The sequence below is a fragment of the Martes martes genome (genome assembly GCF_963455335.1).
Source record: "Martes martes genome assembly, chromosome: 1".
In the NCBI taxonomy this organism is placed as follows: domain Eukaryota; kingdom Metazoa; phylum Chordata; class Mammalia; order Carnivora; family Mustelidae; genus Martes; species Martes martes.
Window position 1 is genome coordinate 191,668,058 of NC_137888.1, and position 23,584 is coordinate 191,691,641.

General features: G+C 45.6%; 1 protein-coding gene and 1 pseudogene across 2 annotated transcripts in view; both read left to right on the forward strand.

Moving 5' to 3' along the window:
• Nucleotides 1-6,419: 6,419 nt before the first annotated feature.
• On the forward strand, nt 6,420-6,867 carry LOC308348978 (small ribosomal subunit protein eS24-like; annotated as a pseudogene). Its single transcript has one exon. The product of its transcript is annotated as a small ribosomal subunit protein eS24-like (transcript).
• Nucleotides 6,868-21,089: 14,222 nt separating this feature from the next.
• The window catches only part of IL17RD (interleukin 17 receptor D), a gene marked incomplete at both ends in the record, with an annotated part of 65,061 nt that continues 62,566 nt past the window's right edge, over nt 21,090-23,584 (forward strand). Inside the window, one exon of the mRNA XM_080827594.1 lies at nt 21,090-21,215. Within this exon, the coding sequence (XP_080683720.1) occupies nt 21,090-21,215 (126 nt within the window). The remainder of the gene's footprint in view (nt 21,216-23,584) is intronic.

A 23,584-nucleotide genomic window follows, 5' to 3' on the forward strand; every position in this document is an offset into this window, starting at 1 on the left:
GGAACTGGACAGCACAAGGCTCATCTTTGACCAGTTCAGCAAGCCCAGCAGAAGGAACGCCTGCCCCCTAGATTCTGGCAAGAAGACCCAGGGAGGACTGGGATTGGTCCAGCTCCTGGGGTGAGAGAGATGGGGCCACCTTGACTGGCAGCTCCCCAGAACCACAGGGAGTGAGGGAGCGGTTCCTGAAAGGAAACCCGGGAGAAGCCAACAAAAATTAATGACTCTCTATTGCTTTTCCTGCCACAGCCCCCTTGTAAAGTTCTGACTTCTGTTTATGCCCACCAGGTGGGACTAGGTAAATTTCTCAAAAACAATAAAAAACAAAACTACCCTACCATTTTGCACTGAGACAAGCTTCTCTGAGGGTCCCTGAGCCCTGGTGGGCAGGCTGGGCAGACCTGGGTATGTCTTGTGCTGTCCTCCCCCACCTACCTATGCCTAGCATAGGAACTTGCCCTGTTAAACATAAGCTCCAAGAGTTTTGCTTAATGTTACCAGTACCTTCCAAGCCCCCTGCTCACCACTCACCTCCACCCTCCCCACCCTGGGCCACCTCATCGTCTGTTTGTCCCATAGCACCCTCCAGACTGCAACAGTTCTCAGGTTTGGTGGTAAAAGTCCAAGACAGAAGCCTGAATATAACTGCTTCAGAACTCTTCCTGGGTCAGTCTGCAAACCCCACCTCAGGGGCTAATCTGTTGTAAGTATTTTATGCTTAATTTACCAATAGATGAAAAAGTAACAGTCACCACTAAAAAATCTTAGCTGAAAGTTTAGCTGTTGTTACCTTTGGTAGAAGAGCGTCCAGACACTAAAGTCCCATCATTCTGTGAGCTGACACACCTAGGTTCTTTTTCTTTTTTTCTTAAAAATTTATTTTAGAGAGAGAGTACGTGCTCACCCATGCACATTGGGGTGGGGTGCAGAGGGAGAGAATCAGCAGACTCCCTGCTGAGCATGAAGCCCAGTGCAGGACTTGATCTCACGACCCTGAGATCATGACATAACCCAAAAGATGCTCGACCACCTGAGCCCCCCAGGCGTCCCCACAACTTGGTCTTTTTTTTTTTTTAATTTACTTGACAGAGATCACAAGTAGGCAGAGAGGCAGGCAGAGAAAGAGGAGGAAGCAGGCTCCCTGCTGAGCAGAGAGCTGGATGTGGGGCTCGATCCCAGGACCCTGGGATCATGACCTGAGGCGAAGGCAGAGGCTTAACCCACTGAGCCACCCAGGCGCCCAACTTGGACATTTTTGAAAAACATCTCAGTCCAGAGGATACACGTGGCCTCACACGGGTCTGAGGGAGAATAATCCAGGTATCAGAAGTTTGTTCATGAAATCTGTGGCCCCCACCACCCACACCTGAATACTCATCAAAAGCCAGTGCTTTATTTTTTTATTTTTCATTTTTTTATTAAGTTATGTTAGTCACCATAGAGTACATCATTAGTTTTTGATGTAGTGTTCCATAATTCATTGTTTGTGTGTAACACCCAGTGCTCCATGCAACCCGTGCCCTCCTTAATACCCACCAACAGGCTTTAAAATAGTGTCTCTCAAACTTGAGTTTGCACAAAGATCACCTAAAGTACATATTTAAAATGCAGATTCCTGACCCCCATCCCTGGAGACTGAGGAATCGGGGCTGATGAGGAACTGAGGGAAGAGCTATCTGAGCATAAGGAATAACAAATGCAAAGGCCCTGGGGCAGGAAAGAGTGTTCCTGGAAATATCAACAATGGGAGCAAAAGGTAAACAGGCAGGAGAAGAAGGAGCAAGGACCATAACAGGCAGGGTCTTGAGGCTGGGACAAGGAGATTGGGTTTTTATCTCAGTATGACTAGGAGCCACTAAAGTTTTTTTGTTTTTGTTTTTGTTTTGAGATTTTTAAAATTTATTTATTTGACAGACAGAGATCACACTGAGAGAGGAGGAAGCAGGCTCCCTGCTGAGCAGAGAGCCCGATGCAGGGCTCCATCCCAGGACCCTGGGATCATGACCTGAGCTGAAGGCAGAGGCTTAACCCACTGAGCCACCCAGGCGCCCCAGAGTCACTAAAGTTTTTAAGTGGTTGGAAATACAGATCAGGTTGTCACTTTAGGAAAATCACTCCGGCTGTTCTGTACAGAATGGATGATTGAAAGGCAAGAAGGTAGGCAGGAGCCAGGACCAGACAGGAGCCTTCTGGAGGGCTGCAGGCCAGAAGGGATGATGGCATGGCAGGGGGATGAATATGGAGCTGGACAGCAAGCGAGATGTGAGGATTTGGAGTGCCAGCCTCAGTCCTAGTGCATTTTATGGTTTCTGTTTGCATTTCCTTCTGTTCCAGTTATTTTATCCCTTCCTCACCTTTTGTTGCTGTTTCAAGATCAAAATGTTCTTTTTATTATGAAAATGATATGTTCTCAATATTTAAAATGCAAACAATATAGGAAAGTAAAAAGAAGAAATCAATCATCAGCAATCTCACCAATGTGAGATGCTACTGTCCTTCCAGACATTCTGTACTTGAGGACACATATGATCTGCCCTGGTAGTATTATCCTCCGCACACTGCTTTATAACGTGCTTTTTTCACTGTATAAAACATGATTCCAGGTGCACACATGATATGCATTCGATGAGGAGAAGTTGAATCTCACTCAGCCAGATTTCTTTGCTGTTTGTGCAATTTCCTCAAAGAGAGACCTTCAAAAGGTATGAATTTCGAGCCTATAAAGTTAGAAAACACAAGTAATTTTCCTAAAAAATGGGAAAGGGCCTAGGGGATTTAAAAATTTAAAAACAGAAAATATACTCCAAACAGAGGAGCTACAAAACAAGTGTAGTAATTTCCTCCCAGAAGGGAATGTGACACCTAGACAAAATTACGTTGTTTGTTTTGCATGGTCTTAACTCAAACTACACAAAAAACAGAGAGTGGTGGCAGGAAGTGCTTTTTTGTGTCCTGTGGGGATGGGGGCTCCCCATGCCAAGCCTCTGGATATCTCAGGATTAAGCCAAGACTCCTCAGAGCACTTGCCCCAAACACTAATTGTATTTGTGTCTCTGTCTTTGATTAGTGGCTTAGTCAGCTTTCTGACTCATTATCATTCTAATCTTTTTTTTTATTATTATTAGAGTAGTAAGGATAAGACTTCAGTTTTTTTTTTTTAATTTCTCCCCAGCAGAAAATAATTTAAATACACACTTGAAGGTATTTTATATACTCTTTATCTTTCATAATAAATTTAACCACCTTGATGTGGGAATGTTGATTTTCTCAGTCATCAGATGGTTAAAGAGAAAGCAAATGTCTGGGGATACCTGGACTCTGTCTTTAGCCATTAACTGCTTTCCTTAGGTTGAATATTCATCATACACCGCAGCAAAGAAAACAATCAGGGACGCCTGGGTGGCTCAGTCAGTTAAGCGGCTGCCTTTGGCTCAGGTCAGGATCCCAGGGTTCTGGGATCAAGCCCCATATCGGGCTCCCTGCTCTGCAGGGGTCTGCTTCTCCCTCTCTCTCTGCTTGCTGCTCTGCGTGCTTGTACTCTCTATCTCTCTGTCAAATAAATAAATAAAATCTTAAAAATAAATAAATAAAATCTTTTTAAAAAAAAGAAAAGAATCAAAGTAGAGTGTATGCTGGGGTTTATGGTCAGTGATCTACTGTGTTAGAGCAGAACTGGTCCGATATGAACTGTAGAGTGCAGGGAGTGGATGTATGATGCTCACTGTAAATCCAGGTGTTGTTGCTGTGTTACTTGTATTGCTTTTATTAACAGACAGCAAGCCTTCACGGCAGACAACGTTTAGGAAAGGAGTCTTCCATTTAATTGGAGAGGGAGAAGTGGAGACTCGGTCATTTCTGGAATCTTCTCCAGGAAGGGCAGATACTGAGTGTTTGAGGGTGTTACCTGCATCCCTGATAGGTTGCAGTCTCTTTCTGAGGATTTTGAGTTTTAATTAATGCAGTCAGTGTTTTATATGTCCATTTTAACTTTAAAGAATATTATAGGGTGGGTGCCTGGAGGGCTCAGAGGGTTAGGCCTCTGCCTTCAGCTCAGGTCATGGTCTCAGGCTCCTGGGATCAAGCCCCACGTCAGGCTCTCTGCTTGGCAGGGAGCCTGTTTCTCCCTCTCTCGCTGCCTGCCTCTCTGCCTACTTGTGATCTCTCTCTCTCTAATGAATAAATAAAATCTTTTAAAAAAGAATATTATACAAATAACACATGAATACTTAAAAATCAAACATATTGCAGATAAAAATTCTTTTTGAAACCCACCCCCACCCCAAATCTCCAGTCTCCTCTGTCCCAGCCGGCCCCTGCCAAATGAAATCATTTTTTCAGTTTGATATACATGCTTCCAAACCTTTCTCTTACAGATATCTACATCTATAGACCTATCTATATATCACATATATATCTCACATAGATATATATCACACATGCATATCTATAAAATATGTGGCATTGTTTCATTTCTCAATTTTTCATAAGCTGCATTATTCCATATCTATCATTCTATAACTAGCTTTCTACTCACCCACTCATCAACATGTCTTAGAGCTTTAATTCTAAGCTCCTTGTAACTCTGCATTATTAAAACAAACAGCCCTGTTGTGCCTGGGTGGCTCCACAGGTTGGGCCTCTGCTTTCGGCTCGGGTCGTGATCTCGGGGTCCTGGGATCGAGCCCAGCATAGGGCTCTCTGCTCAGCCAGGAGCCTGCTTCCCCTTCTCTCTCTGCCTGCTGCTCTGCCTACTTGTGATCTCTCTCTCTGTGTCAAATAAATAAATAAGTAAAATCTCAAAAAATAAAAAATAAAAAAATAAACAAACAGCCCTGCTGAACTGTATAGGGTGCCAGATTGGCTATTCTGTGTATGTTTTTAGCTATTTCTCTATTAACAGACATTAGATTGTTTCTGATTTTTTTTTCTTTTCACCGTTAAAAACATGACAGAAAACAAGTGTGTCCATATCTACCTATGTGCAAATATGATTTTTTTCCTGAGGTTCAATATTCAGTGAAATGGCCGTGAAGAAGAAATAAGAAATTATTCATGTTTTGTTTTAATAGACATGACCAGTTTTCCCTACAGCATGACCTTCAGTGATCAACTCCAGCAAATACTTCTTTTTATTAAGCTTTAGAATGGGCTCACCCTAGGCTCCATAGAGAGCAGAGGCAGGAGGGCTATGAGCCCGAGTCTTTGCCTTCTAAGAAGGCTTAAGGCTCATCTCTGGGGGGCGCCTGCGTGGCTCAGTTGGTTAAGCATCTGCCTTCTGCTCAGGGTTATTGTCCCAGGGTCCTGGAATCCAGCCCCGCGTCAGGCTCCCCGCTCAGTGGAGAGTCTGTTCTCCCTCTCCCGCTCCCTGTGCTCTCACTCTCTCTCTCTGTCAAATAAATATGATCTTGAAAAAAAAAAAACAAAAAAACCCAAAACTCTTTTATGGGCCCCCACATATCAACTGGCAAAAGAAAGGCTAAACCAGAAGCTAAAAAAGAGTAGTTATTTATAGAAGGGATGGACAGAAATGGGACATGAAGAAGGAGGGAATGGAAACAGGTACTAGAAATGAGGCGACCACAACACTCCCCTGAGTATATGTAAGCCCTTCCACACAGCTGTGACTCTTAGAACCAGGGTAATGGTTTACATACTCCCAGAATAAATAAATCATTCAAATCAACCAGGATGAGAAAAGACCCCAATATGGAACACCAACAATAAGGAACCTAAATGTATTACAAATAAAGAATATGGCCATGGAAGTCGGAATCCGCCAAGCAGTGTGTTAACAACTCACCCGCCAAATCAACTGGCCCTGAAAATGGATGGCACTGGAGCCTTGGGCCCCTACCCAGCTGTCGCTGGCAGTCGGTGACACCCACGAGAGGGATGGGAGCAGGCAGGGGTGGGGGCATGGTGCTTTCCCTTGCGGGGCCGCCACGGTTCCCCCCAAGCCCCACCCCGAAGACGCTACGCTGTGAGGAGTAGGAGGGCTGCTACTGTGAGCTTTGAAGCCTAGGGTGCCAGCCCCGGGCGGAGCTGCCGCAGGTGCAGATCTTGGTGTTAGTTGCAAATATTCAAATGAGAAATTTGAAGGTGAAGTGGAGAAGGGTTCCTTGTGAACAGCTGTTGAACATGAGTCAGTTGGTCCTGAGAGATGGGTGAGCGCCGTTCCGAAGGGACAGGCGATGGCCTCTCTTGCCCTCAGCTTATGGAAAGGGAGTCGGGTTCAGATCCCTGAATCTGGAGTGGCAGAGATGGGGAGAAAAAAAAAGAATATAACCATCCTGGAGAGGATAGGGGAGGAAACATCTAACATCTAACATCTAACCTAAATCACTAAAAAATGATATTTTGGATACTATAAGACAACTATGCTCCTTTCTTCCCCGGCTGCTTGAAGCTCAGCTGCCATCATGAATGACACAGCTACTATCCAGACCAGGAAGTTCATGACCAACCGACCACTTCAGCAGAAACAGATGGTCATTGATGTCCCTCACCCCGGAAAAGCAACAGTACCTAAGGCAGAAATTCGGGAAACTAGCCAAAATGTACAAGACCATACCAGATGTCATATTTGGATTTGGATTCAGAACCCATTTTGGTGGTGGCAAGACAACTGGCTTTGGCATGACGTAGGATTCCTTGGACTATGCAGAGAAAAATGAACCCAAACATAGACTTGCAAGACGAGGCCAGTAGGAGAAGAAAAAGATGTCAAGAAAACAGCGAAAGGAACACAAGAACAGAATGAAGAAAGTCAAGGGAACTACAAAAGCCACCGCTGGTGCTGGCAAAAAGCGAGCTGGAGATTGGACAACAGAAGGAATAAGGATGCTGCTGTGGCTTTATCTGTGGTGACTATGCAGAGTTTTCACGAGAGGATTAATAAACCAAGAACGTTAATGTGTCTGGTTGTTTGAAAAAAAAAATGGCTAACTACGGAAGGACTATACACAGAGATTGTAATTTAGTCAGTAAATTTGTTCCTCTCTGTGGGTCTCACAGGGGAATGAGTTAGCAATTCTGAAACCGTTTTATGTGCAGACTGGTCTGGGTCCAATTAGGAGACAGAAACCACAGTCATTTGAACAGAGAAAGTTTAATAAAAAGAATTATTAAATATAACAAGGGATTGGAGACATGAGTGACTGGCTAGTAAGATGTAGCGAGAGCTCTGGAAAGTATAGGAAGAGCATATAGAAGGAGCAGCCCCTGCCTGGGACTGAGACAAGCCAAGGAAAAGACTCCCTCCTCCAGGGCAGAGATCTAGACGGAGTTGCAAAGGGTATGGCCATGGCTCACTGACTAGCAGAGAAGTCATTGCAGGGCCATACTATCAGAACTTGCCAGAAATCCACTCCCTGTGCTTCCAGGAAAACTGTTCACAGAGAGGTGTCTCACGGGAGGCACTCTTATTAGGTAACTGCCCAAAAAAGGAGCCAAGGAAAACCGCCAAACACTGGTGCTTCTGGATGCTGGGTACTGCAGGAGCCAGCAGCTAGAATCTGGTATTGGGGAAGCTGTCTACACAGCCGGAGCTGAACCCTGGAGAAGCCGCTTGCAGTGAGGATGCTGGAGCCTACCAGAAGGAACACACCAGACCAGGGCTTCTTGTCTCCTTTCTCCAGCTGTGTCTCTCCATCGCCCTCTACTGACAAAATTCAACATGGTGCTCGCTGACAAAGAAAAATATTTAAATGAACCAGCTTCATTTTTGCATAATGAAGATAATGAAGGATAAATTTGGATTCGAGGGACAAGCAACGGATAACTGGCAGAGTCCACCCCTTTGTCTACTAACCTTCCAGAGTTATACACATCTGAGCTCTCATATAACAAAACCTCTCTGTAATTCCACCTAACAAGATTCAACTTTTTATCTTAGAAATGAAGACATTTTCATCCTGTCTGCCAAATGAGGAACTGGTCCTAACCAACAGTTATTGTATCCTTCACTATGTTAATTAGCCCTTAAACTCAGTCATAGTCCCACTGAATAGTCTGTTACCTAAAATCTATACTGTAAAGTTAGCTTCAGCAATTTGTATGCAAAATAAAAATGGGAAGAAGGAGAAAGAAGAAGAAAATGGTCAGCATATACAAATAAACCCATCTGTATGACAAGCAAATAAGAATGTTTCTGTAATTGGTCATAAGGCTGTTACTGATATCTATGAGATAGAAGACCTTCTTCACTACACATTCACTATTTCCTTCACCCTCAGCCAAAACCTTAGCTGGTTGGAGTAACCTAAACCTTAATTCCCAGTGACTCTAGGTACTTAATTGTACCTGCTTTTCTTGGTTGCTTTAATTTTCCATTAACCTTTACTATTAGGCATGGAAGTCCTAAGAGGTACCGTGGAGAACCCCTGAGTATATATGGATAAAGAAATAAATTTAGGAACACCTGGGTGGCTCAGTGGGTTAAAGCCTCTGCCTTCGGCTGGGGTCATGATCTCAGGATCCTAGGATCAAGCCCCACATTGGGCTCCCCACTCAGTGGGGAGCCTGCTTCCCCCTGTCTCTCTGCCTGCCTCTCTGCCTATTTGTGATCTCTGTCTGCCAAATAAATAAATAAATAAATAAATCTTTTTTAAAAAGAGGGAAAAAAAAGAAATAAATTTAGATGGATGTATGTATCTGTGCTAGTATACATGGATATATTTCCCAGCTCTGTTTGATGAGAATGCCTAGACACAATGATGCCCCCATAGTAATGAGCACTGCTACTATCCAAATCTTGGTTTCAAAAGACAATTCTCCGCTAAAAAGAAACAGAAATTCTTGAAGAAATTATTGAGTCTAGATAGCACTAGAACAGGGAAAACATAAAATGAACTCATAAAATAAATATTCATTAGCCATGTTTGTGAATTAAATAACTGAATAAATAAATTAATGGGGGAGAAGGGACAGGAGAATTTCAATTAACAAATGTAAAAGGAATGAGGGAAATCAAAAAATCAGAACATCACAGTAATGATTGGTGCATGCAAGATCCACTCATAGATGCTCAAATTAGCTAGCAAACATTTGAGGGTAACAAGATATTTGTGTCATGTAAAAGTAACACCTGCTTCTAGGTGTGCAAGCCCCTGGGTAGCTCAATTGAGCATCTGCCTTTAGCTCAGCTCATGATCTCAGGATCCTGGGATCGAGCCCCACATCGGACTCCCTGCTCAGCGGGGATCCTGCTTCCTCCTCCTCTCTGTTCCCTACTCATGCTTGCTATCTCTCTCTCTCTCTAATGCTATCTCAGTCTCTCTCAAATAAATAAATAAAATGTTTAAAAAAATAAAAATAGAAGTATCATCACCAAGAAGTTACAAAGAAAAGATAGTTAACTTTACAGTGGAGACACCTGGCAGACATCATCTTAACCAAGTGATCGAAAGTAAAGTAAGAGGGACACCTGATTGGCTCAGTCAGTAGAGTGTGTGACTCTTGATCATGGGGTCATGAGTTCAGGCCCACATTGGGTGTAGAGCTTACTTAAAAAAAAGTAGGGACACCTGGGTGGCTCATTTGGTTAAGTAGCTGCCTTTGGCTTAGGTCATGATCCCAGGGTCCTGGGATCAAGTCCTGAGCTGGGCTCCCTGCTCAACGGGGAGCCTGTTTCTCCCTCTTCCTGCTGCTCCTCCTGCTATGTGCTCTCTCTCTCTGACAAATAAATAAAATCTAAAAAAAAAAAAGAAGTAAAATAAGACATGGTGACACCATGTGCCCCCGATATGATACACAACATCATTTGTCTGGCATTCTTACTAAAATTTCCTAATGTGAATCCATTCTTGAAAAAAACAATAGATAAATCCAAATTAAGGGACATTTTTTGAATACTCTTCAGGTGTGTCAAGGTTATGAAAGACTGAAGAACTTTCAGAGTTTAGAGACTAAGGAGACATGACAACTAAATGCACTGCAGAATTCTGAATAGATCCCCTGGACCAGAAATAGGACGTTAGCGGACCGTTAGTACCGTGTGACAAGAATGACACTTCAACTCTGTGGTCTTCCTCTCAAAAACCCATAACCCCATCTACTCATGAGAAAACCATCAGACATTGCATTTGAGGAGCAGCCTACAAAATCTCCGTCAGTACTCAAAACTGCCAACGTCATCAAAAACAAGGAAAGTTGGAGAAACTGTCCCGTCCAGAGGCTTCTTGGGAGGATTACAACTAAATAAGATGTGGTATCCTGGATGGGATCCTGCAACAGAAAAGTGGCATGAGAGAAAAAAAGAAAAAAGTCTGAATAAAGTATGGGCTTTTATTAATAACAACATATCACTATGGAGTCATTCATTGTGGTAAATATACCATACTAATATTTTTTTAAGAGATTTTATTTATTTATTTAACAGAGATCACAAGTAGACAGTGAGGCAGGCAGGGTGGGGGGGTGGGGTGGGGGAGGAGGCTCCCCGCGGAGCAGAGAGCCCAATGTGGGGCTCGATTCCAGGACCCTGAGATCATGACCTGAGCTGACAGCAGAGTCTTAACCCACTGAGCCACCCAGGCGCCCCTATACCATACTAATATAAAATGTTAACAGAAGCAGAAACTGGCTGGGAGTACACGGGAACTCAGGACTATCTTTTCAGTTTTTCTGTGAATTTAAGACAATTCTAAAATTTAAAAATTTTTATTTAAAAACAGGACATTATTTGTAGGGAGAATGGTGAAATTCCAATGACGTCTATAGATTACTCAGTAGTATTATATTAACGTTGTTTCTGGTTTCTATAATTGGGCTACGGTTATACAAGAGGTTATATAAAAGGTTAGGGGAAGCTGGATGGAACATACACAGATACTCTTTGAACTCTTTTTGCAACTTTTCTGTGAATTTAAAAAAGTGTTTCAAAAACAGTTGTTTTTTTTTTTTTTAATGAGCTTGAAATGTTGCCTCTTTTTAAAAAAAGGACTCCGATCTACAGTTTCACACACCACTCTCGACATTGGCCTCGCAATCGTATACACATACTTTTAAAGGTACAAACTATGTCGCGAGTAGCCAATGTACATATGGCTCAATTTTATGGAAAGCAGTTTGGAAGTCATGAACAAAGCTGGAAGCACAACCGAGGCAGTAAATGAGACCGCCTGGAGAGTCCCAGGGAAGCATTGTGAGACATTACATAATGGCAGCCAGCAGCAATGGAAGAATTTATTTTAGGTTTCCAGTTTAAATATATGTATTTATGTGCACAGGGGAAGGCCAGTGGAAGTCATCATCTGACCTCTCCAGAGAAGCGAGGGTGCACCGCTGTCCCTGGACACCCTGGAGGGGTGCCCTCCACACCCCTAGCCTAGGCTAACCTGCAGGGGATTCCACCTCCAGGACTATGAAGCTGCTGCCTGGGAGCAGGAAGAGGCTTGGTCCCGTGGGTGCTTGTAGGCCCCCTGGGGTTCTCCGTATGATTTTGTTGCTGCTGTGAGGCTGACTTCCCCTGCTCATGAACTTGGCTCAGTGCCTTGTTCTGTTTCTGTTTTTGCAATCTGTCACTCCCTTGCCCCATCTCTATTGAAATTTAGGTCTAGCATTTCCTGCTTGAGGGTCTCCGGTTGGGAGAAGAGAGTCAGGGCATACTGGGCTTTTTTTTTTTTTTCTTTCCCCCCACAACTGAGAGGCCGCTGTTGGCCCCCCCCAACCCCCCCCCCCCCCCCACGGTCAGGGTGTGCTCTTCATTGCTGCCTGCTGCTTCTAGGTGTGCAAGTTATTCAACTGTGAGGCTCTTGCCTCACTGGCATGATTTCCAGAGGAGTAGAGAAGATGAGCCCTGCAGCTGTAAAACGAGCTTTGTGCGTTTCTTCCTTCCTTTCTGTCCCGTTTTCCCCAAGTGCATTGGCAGCCCCTGTTCCCCACCATTTATCCTGAACTAGTTCCTGCTAAAATGTAAACTGGGGCAGCTAAAGGCCTGAGCAAATACTTTGAAACTCTTTCCCCTCTTGGCTTCTGTGATGGTTAGTTTTATGTGTCAACTTAACTGGGTTAAGGGATGCCCAAATAGCTAGTAAAAATTGTTTCTAGGTGTGTCTATGAAGGTATTTCCCCCCAAAATTAGCATTTTAATTGGTGAATTGACTAAAGCAGATGGCCTTCCCCAGTGCAGGGAGGCATTATCCAATTGGTTGAGTGGAACAAAGGGCAGAGGAAAGGGAAGTTCTCTCTCTCTCTCTCTCTGCTTGAGATGAGACATCCATCCTCTCTTGCCCTCAGACACTGCCATTCCTGGTCCCAGACTTCCAGATCACTTTGGGACTTACATCATCAGCCCCCATTTCTCAGGCCTTTGGAGTTGGACTGAATTACACAACCAACTTTCCTGATTCTCCAGTGGGCAGACAGTGGACTGTGGGACTTCTCTGCCTCCATGATTGCATGAACCAATTCCTATAATAGATCTCCTCTTATATATATATATCTCTCTATATCCTATTGGTTCTGTTTCTCTGGAGAACCCAAACCAAGACCACTCCCTCTTGGTTCTCTTCCTGTCCCTCTGAAACCTCTTTTCAGGGTTCATTATCTCTAGCTTCTTCTTATGCCCCAGCCTTTAAAGCAGAGTTGGAAGAGGAAGATTGGGGTTCATGAGGCAACATCGTCTCCAGATGGCTGTGTGTTATTCAGGCAAATTGGGAAATCTTTGTGAGCCTCAGATCCTTCACCTTGTAAGTGGAGCTCTCGGTGGCTGCCTGGAAGGCTCAGAAGGCTCTCCTAAGTGTGAGGTACTGCTCTGGAGAATGAGTTCCCCGAGGGCAGGGACATGACCTTGAGGCATGCTCATGACCTTGAGCATGTTCTATTCCAATGCCTTGCACAATGCCTGGAAAACAGTAGGTACTCAATAAATGCTTGCTGAATTAACAATTGAATCTAAAAATGCTCAGTCGGTTAAGTGTCTGCTTTTGGCTCAGGTCAGGGTCCCAGCATCCTGGGATCGAACCCCACAGCGGGTGCTGGCTCTCTGCTCAGCGGGAAGCCTGCTTCTCCCTTTCACTCTGTCTGAAGCTCCCCCTGATTGTGTTCTCTCTCTCTCTCTGTGTCAAATAAATAAAATATTTTAAAAAAATAAAAATGCTAGTCATTATGATTATGAATTTGTATATGTCACAATATGTCATTTAGGTTTAAGATGGTACTGGAAAAAATTTTTTTAAATCTGATAGTAGAAGGTAAATGGAAAGCTAAAATTTATAGGTGCAGTAATTTGAGAAATAAAGTGGTTGAGTTGCATAGTTACTCCAGGTTGTCTACTGACCCTGTCTCACTGAGGGGCTTAGTGGTGTCTCTTTCCTCTTGACACATGTGACCTGTCTTGGTTCTTTGTTTCTGGACATTGATTACCCAGTCTGAATCCTAACCTGCTGATATAGCACACCCATTTCCTTAAGAATAATTTTAGGGGCACCTGGGTGGCTCAGTCAGTTGAGTCTGCCTTCAGCTCGGGCTATGATCTCTGGATCCTGGGATCAAGCCCCACGTTGGGGTTCCCTGCTCAGTGGGAAGCCTGCTTCTCCCTCTGCTCCTCCCTCCTACCCCACCGACCTACTCCCCCCCACCTCACTGCTCTTGCTCTCTTTTTCCTCTCTCAAATAAATAAAATCTTTTTAAAAAGATAGAGAATAATTTTAGAGAAGTCTGGAAAAGCTGCTGCCATTTTAAAAGTTCACAAATTCATAAAAGACATTTGAAAAAAAAACAGAAAACTTGAATAAAACTATTCCTTAGAGAAATAAGAGAAGGAATTACCTCTTTTAAGCAAGAACAGGATGTTCTGCAACAGGGACAAACACTAAATAAGAAAGAGCTGCTCTTGGATATTAAGAAATATAATAATCAAAATAAAAACTCATTAGATTTTGAAGATCTAGTTGAGAAATGTTCTAAAGCATGGAACAACAAGAAAATTGAAGGATAACTTAGCCTACCTATCAACTGACTCAGGATTTTCATAAAGAGTAAGCAGGGTGGGGGGGGGGAGCCTGGGTGGCTCAGGGGGTTAAGCCTCTGACTTAGGCTCAGGTCATGATCCCAGGGTCCTGGGATGGAGCCCCCGCAATGGGCTCTCTGCTTAGCAGGGAGCCTGCTTCCCCCTCTTTCTCTGTCTGCCTCTCTGTCTATTTGTGACCTCTCTCCCTCTGTCAAATAAATAAATAAAATCTTAAAAAAGAAAAAAAAAAAGAATAAGCAGAAGAGGGGCACCTGAGGATCTCAGTCGATTAAGTGTCTGCCTCCTGCTCAGGTCAGGATCCCATGGTCCTGGGGTTGAGCCCCACATTGGGTTCTCTGCTTCTCCCTATCCTCTGCCTGCTGCTCCCCCTGCTTGTGCTCTCTTTTTCTCTCTCTCTCTCTGTGTCAAATAAATTAAATAAATAAAATCTTAAAAAAAAAAAAAGGAGTAAGCAGAGGAAAAGGAGTGGGGGAAGATATGAAGAAATATGGAGGGAGGACCTGTGTCTCCAAAGTGAAAGGCCAAGATGAAGGAAGAGACTCTTACCTGTGAACTTTCAGGACAACAAGAATGAAGAGAGCAGCTTAAAAGCTGAAAGAGAGAGAGGAAAGAGAGACTGAAAAATGACGAGAAACAAAAATGCCATCAGCCTTCTAAACCACAACCTCAGAGCTGAAAGATAGAAGAGGAATGCCTTCAACATTCCAGTGAAAAATTACTTTCAACATAAAATTCAACTACCTAGTCAAATTATCAATCAACTGTGATGTTTAATGGAGATATTTTTTAGACGTGCAAGGCCTCACAAAATTTACCTGCAGATGTTTTCTCAAGAAGCTAAAGAAGGATATGCCCCACTAAAATGAGTGAGAAGCCTGGGGCACCTGGGTGGCTCAGGAGGTTAAGCATCCAGCTTGATTTCAGCTGAGGTCATGACCTCAGGATCATGACATCGAGCCCCAGTTCCGACTCTGTGCTCCCTCTGTGAGGAGTCTGCTTGAGATTCTCTCTCAGCCTCTCCCTCTGCCCCTCCCCCCATCTAACTTAAAAATACAAAAATAAGATGAGTGAGAAAGCCGTAAAGATCCAGAAAATAGGATTCTAATGCCAGAGAGAGGGAAAGGGAAGGACAAACTGAGCAGCAGACCTGAAGAAAATCCAACCCTGACTGGACAGGAGCCTGAGGACTCCAGGGAAAATTCTCCTGACAAAAATCCTGAAAGAAAAGCTAATGTCTCTGACCATGTGGAGAGTTGTACAGGAAAATTTAACAAGGGTTATATTAAAAAGGCAAATGCTAACTACACACACATATGCCCAAACCAAAAAAAGTTGTAACAAGAAAGGAAATATTATCATAAAACACTACTTGCCTTTAAGGTGAATAATGTTTCATAATCACTATCACAATAATATAAACACTGAATATTGGTTTAACCAAAATTGTAATTTATTAGTCAGGATTTCAAAAAATGAAACAACTCTCAAATGGGGTAATTTGAGGAGAATTTCATAAAAGAGGCTTTGTGGGCATGGTGAAAAGAAACCACAGAGGAAGGTGCGGTACCAGTATGAGGGACTACTACCCACCCCTTCTCCCCTCCTCCCAATATACAGACCTGAGGATGCAAGGGGGTGAGAGCAGTTCTCAGAAACTGGAGAGAGTCTCTGACAGCACAGCCAGACCTGCAGCACCCCCAACAACCTAATGTGATAACTAAGGGCACAAATACCTTTACTCTCTTACTCCCCGCTAACTGCCTGCCTGTGCCCCACATTGATCAAACCCACCCTGAAGACAAGGGGGCAGAAAGCCCATTGATGGGGTCTGTACAGGTTAGAAGAGTTCTGGAAGGCAAAGACATCAGAACAAAGCCTTAGTCGGTGGATATAGGAAGGTAATGAAAGAGAACACAATTCTCATGTGGCATAAAGAACAAGAAGTCGGGAGCTAGTGTCTCAATCGGTCAGTCAAGAAAGGCAAGATCAACATATGATTTAGAAATACGGCAGCCAACAGCAGAAAATAGCAAGAAGAGTTGAAACAGGGTACTCTGGGACGGAGAGTGATGAGGGACAGGTCAGAGGACTACTGTTTTCTTTTTACATCTATTAGAACTAAAAAAACTTTCAAAACTTTGTATATGTATAACTTTGATTAAATTCAAAAAATAATATCCAGTCTAGTCATGAGAAAAACATCAGACAAATCCCAACAGAGGGGCATCCTGTAAAATATATCATGGATGCTCTTCAAAATTGTCAGGATCATCAGATACAAGGGAAATCTGAGAAACTGTCAGTCAAAAGGAGCCTGAGACATGAGAGCTAAATGTTATGTAGTATCCTGGGTGGGATGCTGGAACAGAAAAAAGATATGAGGTAAAAACTAAGGAAATCTGAATAAAGTTTGGACTTTTGTAATGATAATGTATCAATATTGGCTTATTAATTGTAACAAAATATACTATACTAGTAATGTAATATGTCAGTAATAAAGTAAACTAGGGACAGAGTATATGGGAATGGGAACTCTATTATCGTCTCAATCTTTCTGTAAACCTAAAATCATTCTAAAAATATTCTATTAAAAATAATAAGGAACTTTACAGTAGAAATAACCTTAAAAGACAAGAAAACTTTATGTATTTTATTTTATTTGCATTATTTAGAACTTTAGTAGGGTTGGATGTTTTTCCAGGTTTGTTTGTTTTTTAAAGATTTTATTTATTTTTTTGACAGAGAGAGGCACAGCGAGAGAGAAACACAAGCAGGTTGAGTGGGAGAGGAAGAAGCAGTCTTCCCACGGAGCAGGGAGCCTGATGCGGGACTCTACCCCAGGACCCTGGGATCATGACCTGAGCTGAAGACAGAGGCTTAACAACTGAGCCACCCAGGCGCCCCTGTTTTTCCAGGTTTTTTGTTTGTTTGTTTGTTTGTTTTTGTTTAAAATTTTTTCTTATCCATTTGAGAGAGAGAGTGAGAGAAAGCGTGAAAGGGGAGAAGGTCAGAGGGAGAAGTAGACTTCCTATGGAGCCTAGAGCCAGATGCGGGACTTGATCCCAGGACTCCCGGACCATGACCTGAGCCAAAGGCAGTCGACCAACCAACTGAGCCACCCAGGCGCCCTTTTCCAGGTTTTTTAAATGATTTTTTGCATTCAAGATATCAAATTCCAGAATTTCAACAGTGATCCTAGTTATTTATTCATTTGACAAGTATGTAGCAAAAGCCAGCTCCACACCAGGGTACAAAGTCCTGCCCACCTCTCCCTGCAGGCCTCTTGGGCTCACCTTCTACCATGCTTCCACACCTCACTGCTCTCCAATCACAATGACCTCTTTTGGTTCCTTAGTTCCCAATCCCCTCAGGACCTTCGCCTGTGCTGTTTCCTCTGACTAGTACACTCCTTCTGTCTTTGCTCCCCTCCTCCTCAGGTACCTCAGCTCAGATGTCACTTCCTTAGAGACTTGTAATTATTCCCAGTCATGTAGTTGAGTAATGTCAGTGTCCTCAAAGGAATGTTTGCTTGTTGGTTCTATGACAGCCGGGGACAGTGTCTTGTTGGGGACAGTTTCTGACTGTTCATACTGGTCCCTGGCTTCTGGCATAATGCCTGATATCGTGCAAGGACTCCATGGGTACTTGTTGAATGAATGAGTGAGTGAATGGTAAACAGGATACAGTCCCTAGCCGTCTGGGGTCCAGTCTAGTGCAGATCCAAATCAGGATGTTAGCTCTGGAAGGAGGTAGAGGCGCCCATCTCCCCTAGCTACTGACTGGGTTCCAGCTGCCCCTGGGCCTGGCTACATCAGCTCCTGGTCTACTGCTTACAGTAGTAACGTTCACGGACCCTCATCGCCATTTGCTTCCTTCAGACACACAAAACCCCACTGAAGATTGCATTCCCATCATTCCTGTGTGATTGCTGGGAAAAAACCCTGACATTCAGAGAGGCTAAGACAATTGCTCAAAGCCACACACACGGTCACTGAAAGCCCATATTTGTTGCTGAAAGCCCATATTTCACCTAGGTTTCTTATCGCCTCCTGAACTGCACTTACCCTCAAATTTAGCACCAGCTCCGGTAACAGCAAGCACTTGCACCTGCACCGGAGGTTTTGTCCCCATGGTGTGCTCTCGGGGCGGCGCCGTCTGAGATAGTTCGAGCGTCTCTGACCTAGACCACGCGCGCCCCCTAGGGGTTACCGTGGAGCCTGGACGCCCGGGTCCTCCTTTCCTCCTGGGGGGAAAAAGTCGGAAGTGACGGGGCACTCATGAATTCTGTTTTGTGGCTGCAGAACCCACCGCCCCCCCACCCCGGCACTGCGGGGCGGGTTCGTGGATTCCAGGGCGTGGGGTTTGGTCATCCTCTCCAGGTCCAACGCCCAACATCTTTCCGAGCCTCTGGGTAGTGTGGAAGGAATCAAGACCAGTTTGGGAAGGCTGTGGGGCGCCCCAAGCAGAGAGAGAGAGAGAAAGAGAGAGAGTCGCCCCAAGCAGAGACTGTGTGTTGGGAGGTTGTAGGGGTTTGGAGGAGGTGGGTTGGGGGAAGGTAGGGTGGAGGGCAGTGTCAGATGAGTCGAGGGCTGAATCTCGGCTTCCGGAAGGTGAAGTAGACATCTACTTCGTGGGAGCCAAGACTGTCCGTGGCCAGACTGGCATGCAGGCGGCCTTAGAGGGCTCTGACGGAGGCTGGGGCTCTCAGGACAATGGTGCTCCCCCAGAGCCTTGGGAAACTTACACTCCTCAGCCTGCTGGGAGCCTGGCAGGGAGGCATCCTTTGCCTTTAATGTCTTGATTAGTATATAAAACATACTTGAGTGTAATACCAAAATAAATTAGAATTTTGGCCCACTGCTTCTAACCACTGCTTATTAAAATGGTCTTTAGTTCTTCTCTGCTAAAAATGATTTCAGGATACAAATTATTTCCATCATCACTTTATCCTTTCTTATATTTCTGGGGATAATTTGCCTCCTAACAAAATACAGTCATTGTGTTAAGGGTTTTTCTTATCTGGTTAGTTTCTAGGTAAATTGGGGAAATATATTTGCATTTCATCAACAGCTTATTTAAAGGTGATTTAATCTGTTTAATTCCCAGTTTCATTCTAAACAGGAGCAGAGGCAGCAACAGTTTCTTGCCCAGTGATGTGTGCCAGGAAGAGAGCCAGGGATGGGGGCAGAGAGGTGATTCAGTCAGGTATGGTGACGGGCAGCTGAAATTGTGACGGGGCACAGGCAATCCTGGCTGTGGTAGGTGAGCCCACGTATTGTGTTTGAGGACGGCCTCATCCTCCTGTTACCTACACAACTGAACTAGGCTGTGGTCTGGAGGAAGGTGTGGTCCATGGAGGTCACCTTAGTGGCCTGGCCCTCTCATTTTATCTCAACTCTCAGGACAGAGGTTCACTTCTGCAGCCTCACAAACATTCTGAAGGGTCCAGAACAAAAAGAGGGCATGAGAGGCAAAGAATCAATGGAGAAGACCAGAATGGGGAGAATGTTGCCAAATGTCAGTTTATTACCTGAACAAATTTGACCCTTTGATGTATGTGGTTCTCCTCCCACCACAATCCCCCCCCCCCCCAAGCTTAAGGCCTCCTTAGAAGGTACATAAGAGGGCATCTCATTCCCTGGTCCTGAGGGATGTCCGTCTAACAAGTTTTACAATGGACACATAAGTCTTTTCTTTCTTGTGTCCTCTGTAGTACTATAGTTGGAGCAGCTCTGAACTCTGCTGCATGTTTTCAGGGGCTCCCACTTGCCCAGTGAGGCAGTGAGCTGTGCGTAGGTGTGGAGACTGGAAAGGGAACAGGGGCTTTGCTCTGTCTTCCCTGGTCACTCAGTCATATGGTGATGTGAGTAAAACCCAAGAAGAAATGCTGTCCTCTCCAGCACCCTCCTTAAGGCTCTCCTTTGGCTATAAACTCCAAGTACTGCTCCTTTTCCTAGAGTCCAATTGTGGAACAAAGAAGAAATGCAAATGGCCACTAAATACATGGGAACATGGTCCACCTCATTATTGACCAGAGAAGCCAATTAAGATGGTTTCAGATGGGGTGCCTGGCTGGCTCACTTGGTGGAGTGTGTGACTCTTGATCTCAGGGTTGTGAGTCTGTCAAGTGGGGTGGTGAAGTGTATTGTTTTTGTCAGATTTGGATTTGAATCTCAATAGGTACCAGCTGACCTTATGCAAGTGTGTTAATGTTAGAATGTAGCCTTTATTGAACACTTGCTATGTGCTAACCAGTAAAATCCTCCCCAGACTAGCATACTTTTGTTTTTCCAGTTTTTCCAGTTTCCAGGGACAGTAACATGGAGCAAGTCATTTTTCGGAGGTCTCAGCTAGGATTTTCTTAAAAAAAAAAAAAAAAAAAGATTGTATTTATTTACTTGAGAGAGTGAGAGAGAGCATGAGAGGGGAGAGGGTCAGAGGGAGAAGCAGACTGCTGAGCCCAATGCCAGACTCAATCCTGATCCTGGAACTCCACAAGATCATGACCTGAGCAGAAGGCAGTCGGTTAACCAACTGAGCCACCCAGGCGCCCCTCAGCTGGGATTTTTATAACCACCACATTACCCTAACTTTCTTGCGCCGGAAACTGGGACAAGAATAATACTAACACTTCCCACTGTGGTTGGGAAGATTCAAGAAGAGGCCTGGCAAATAGTAGGTGTTGATTAAATTACTTTTAAAACCATTATTATTATATTCTTTGTGTTTTCCTGAGTTTTTTGCTGAGAGCAGGCATCACTTGGACAAATCCTTTGGATTAAAAAAAAGGCCTGTCAGGTAACGAGAAAAAAACTGCAGATCCCAGTCCCTCAGCGGAGATTCGGGGTGTGGCCATAGTTGGGGCGGACTACAGGGCGGGGCGGGGCCAAGACAGAGGGCTGGGCTGGAAGGGCGGGGCCACAGTGCTAAAGTCGGGGCGAGGGGCGGGGCCCCAAGGGAAGGGGCCGGGCGCGGGCCGGCGGCGCATGCTCGGTAGTGCGGCCAGCTCCGCCGCTGCCGCCGCCGCCGCGGCCGCCGCCGCCACCGCCCACTTGGGGCTGGCCAGAGGCAGGCAGCCGGGGTTCAGAGTTGGGTAGGGCTGGGCGAGCGCACGGCCATGGCCCCGTGGCTGCAGCTCTGCTCCGTCTTCTTCACGGTCAACGCCTGCCTCAACGGCTCGCAGCTGGCCGTAGCGGCAGGCGGCTCCAGCAGAGCGCGAGGCGCCGACACCTGCGGCTGGAGGGTAAGGAGAAACTTCTCGTCGTCCCCAAAAGCGTGGCGGGCGCAGTGCGCACAGGTGCTTGCGGGCAGCCGAGCGGGTGCCGACCTGCCTGCCCTACGCGGAGTCAGCGGCAGGGCTGGGATCACCGCTGCTCCCGCCCTTCTTCCCTCCCTCCCGGGGTGCGCGTCCGCCAGCCCCAGCCGGGATGAAAGGGACCGCCCGACCCCCGGCTTTGTGTTGCTAATGAGGCGCGGCCACTGGCCGGGGTCCGGCTCCCAGAGGGCGGGCGGGAGAAGGGCGCCCCACCCTTTGTTTCCGGACCCGTGCCTCTTCCTCCGCGGGGCTGGGATGCTCCGAGCTGTCTGGACTGGGGGCGCTTGGGAGCAGGAGTGGTCCTGTAGTCCACTCTTCTGGTCCTCAACTCTGCAGAGGCCCGGGACTGACAGAGAGGGGACCCGGAGCGCTGGGGAGGGATGCGCCCCCTCTCGTGGCCGCATTGTTCCTTCTAGGCTGGGCCGTCTTACCCCACTTTCACCCCACCCCCGATTCCTGACTTGCTGGGAAATCTTGCCCTTCGTCTAGCGAAGGGTCTCATGGATGACCTACACCCCTTCTGCCTGGCCCCAGCTTGACTTGCAGATATTTTTCTAGGCCAAAGGAAGGCATGAGTTTGTCACCTCGGTCAGATGCTCCGGAGGAGAGTGGAGAGGTGTACATCCTTAGTCTCGTGTTTGGAGTCTTCTCCCAGTAACCGAGCAGTTTGATGCTGGCCGGGTGGGGGGCGATGTGCGCGGGGATGCTGCGATCCCCGGTCCCCACCAGGGTTCCTGGGTTTGGGCGGCCCCATGACCCGGAAACTGCTTCTGTCTGCCCCGCACCTCCCACCCAAGCCAGGGCGGCCAGGCGTCAGGGCGCTCAAGGCCTTCAGACTTGTGGAGAGCTTTGTGAGGGCTTTGCACTCAGGCAGCCACGGACATGACCTTGGCTCTGCTCCCGCGTCCAGTTTCTCCACCTGAAAAAATGGGAATAAATGGGGATTTCTTTGTTATCCCAGCACTGTTGGCGCTGAGAGTTGGGTCCTTAGAACAAAGTTGATTCACCTCTTCAGAGATGTACTGAAAGGCCTCAGCACAGTCAAGGCCTAGGACCTGGAACCCTTTTAGAGTCTCAGGATGGTGCTTCCAGCTCCCTTGTCCCACAATCAGAGGAACAGTGCAGAAAACCAGGTATGAGCCAGGCAGCTGGAATAACTTCAAACCTAATAGCCTAGCTGCACTAGGACAGCTATAACACACCCTCCCACCACCAAGCCCATAGTGAATATAACCTTCCTGTTTTGAGTAAAGCATCACATTTTAGTAAAATCTCACAATTATTATCTTTTAAGATACCAAGTTCTTCCCAAGTCTTTCCTTAAGACTATCTCATGTTGACTAAATAGTCCTGCTAAACTTTTTGGATCTAAATGGATATTTTGGTGCTTTTGAATAACTGTAAGAGCATCACAAGCATTTTATTCTGAGTTTACATATGACAGCTTAGGTGGATCAGTCCAATTGCTATTTTTCTGCAATTGTCTAGGTGGCTTCATCTGTCATTTCACAAAGCTTGGAAGTTTTAATGCTTTGGGTATAATAGTGACCCAAAGGAGGCACACTGATGGTTTGGGTCTCTATGCTGTGGGAATGTGTTTATTTCCCCTAATTGTGCATCCCTGCCCTCAGTGGCCTCACAGTCAGGCTGACCTCTTTTCTCCCACCACAACTCCTAGTTAGGCGTGACCTTCTCAACATCTTTTACCTTGGTCTCGCTAATTGTCTCCTGTTCATCCCTTCTTGAATGAGCATGGAAGCCTCTGGGCCATCTCCTAGATTCCACACTCTTTCCAACCTGCTGCTTGGCTCCTTTCCTCCTGGACTTGCCTTTCGGTGCCTCTGATGGAGCCACCAGCTCTCCCCAACCCCTCTTGCCCACCTGCCTTGCATACCTACCTTTCTAGCCTGTCCCTAACTTTTGTGTCCTTTATGCTGCTGAGGCATGCTTTGTGCTCTTAGGATGCCTTTTCCTCCCCTAAGAACCTTCTGTTTGTCCTAAGACTCAGCTCCGGTGATACCACCTCCAGGAAGCCCACCCTGAATGCCATTCCCCTTGCTTTGCCTTCTCATGCACGTCCTTGTGCTTTAGTTCTCACCACACTACATTGTCAGTATTTGCTCACATCTGTGTCTTAGGACAGGTTTCTTTAGCCAGGCACTTAACCTCATCTTGGTGGCCTCAGAGCCTGTAAATCTTGGCTGAGCCCAATTAGACCCTGCAGCCTTCTTGCTTAATCCTGTATTAAGTGATGATTTTAGGAAGTGGATGGAAAGATGAGAGCACTGAGCTCCAGT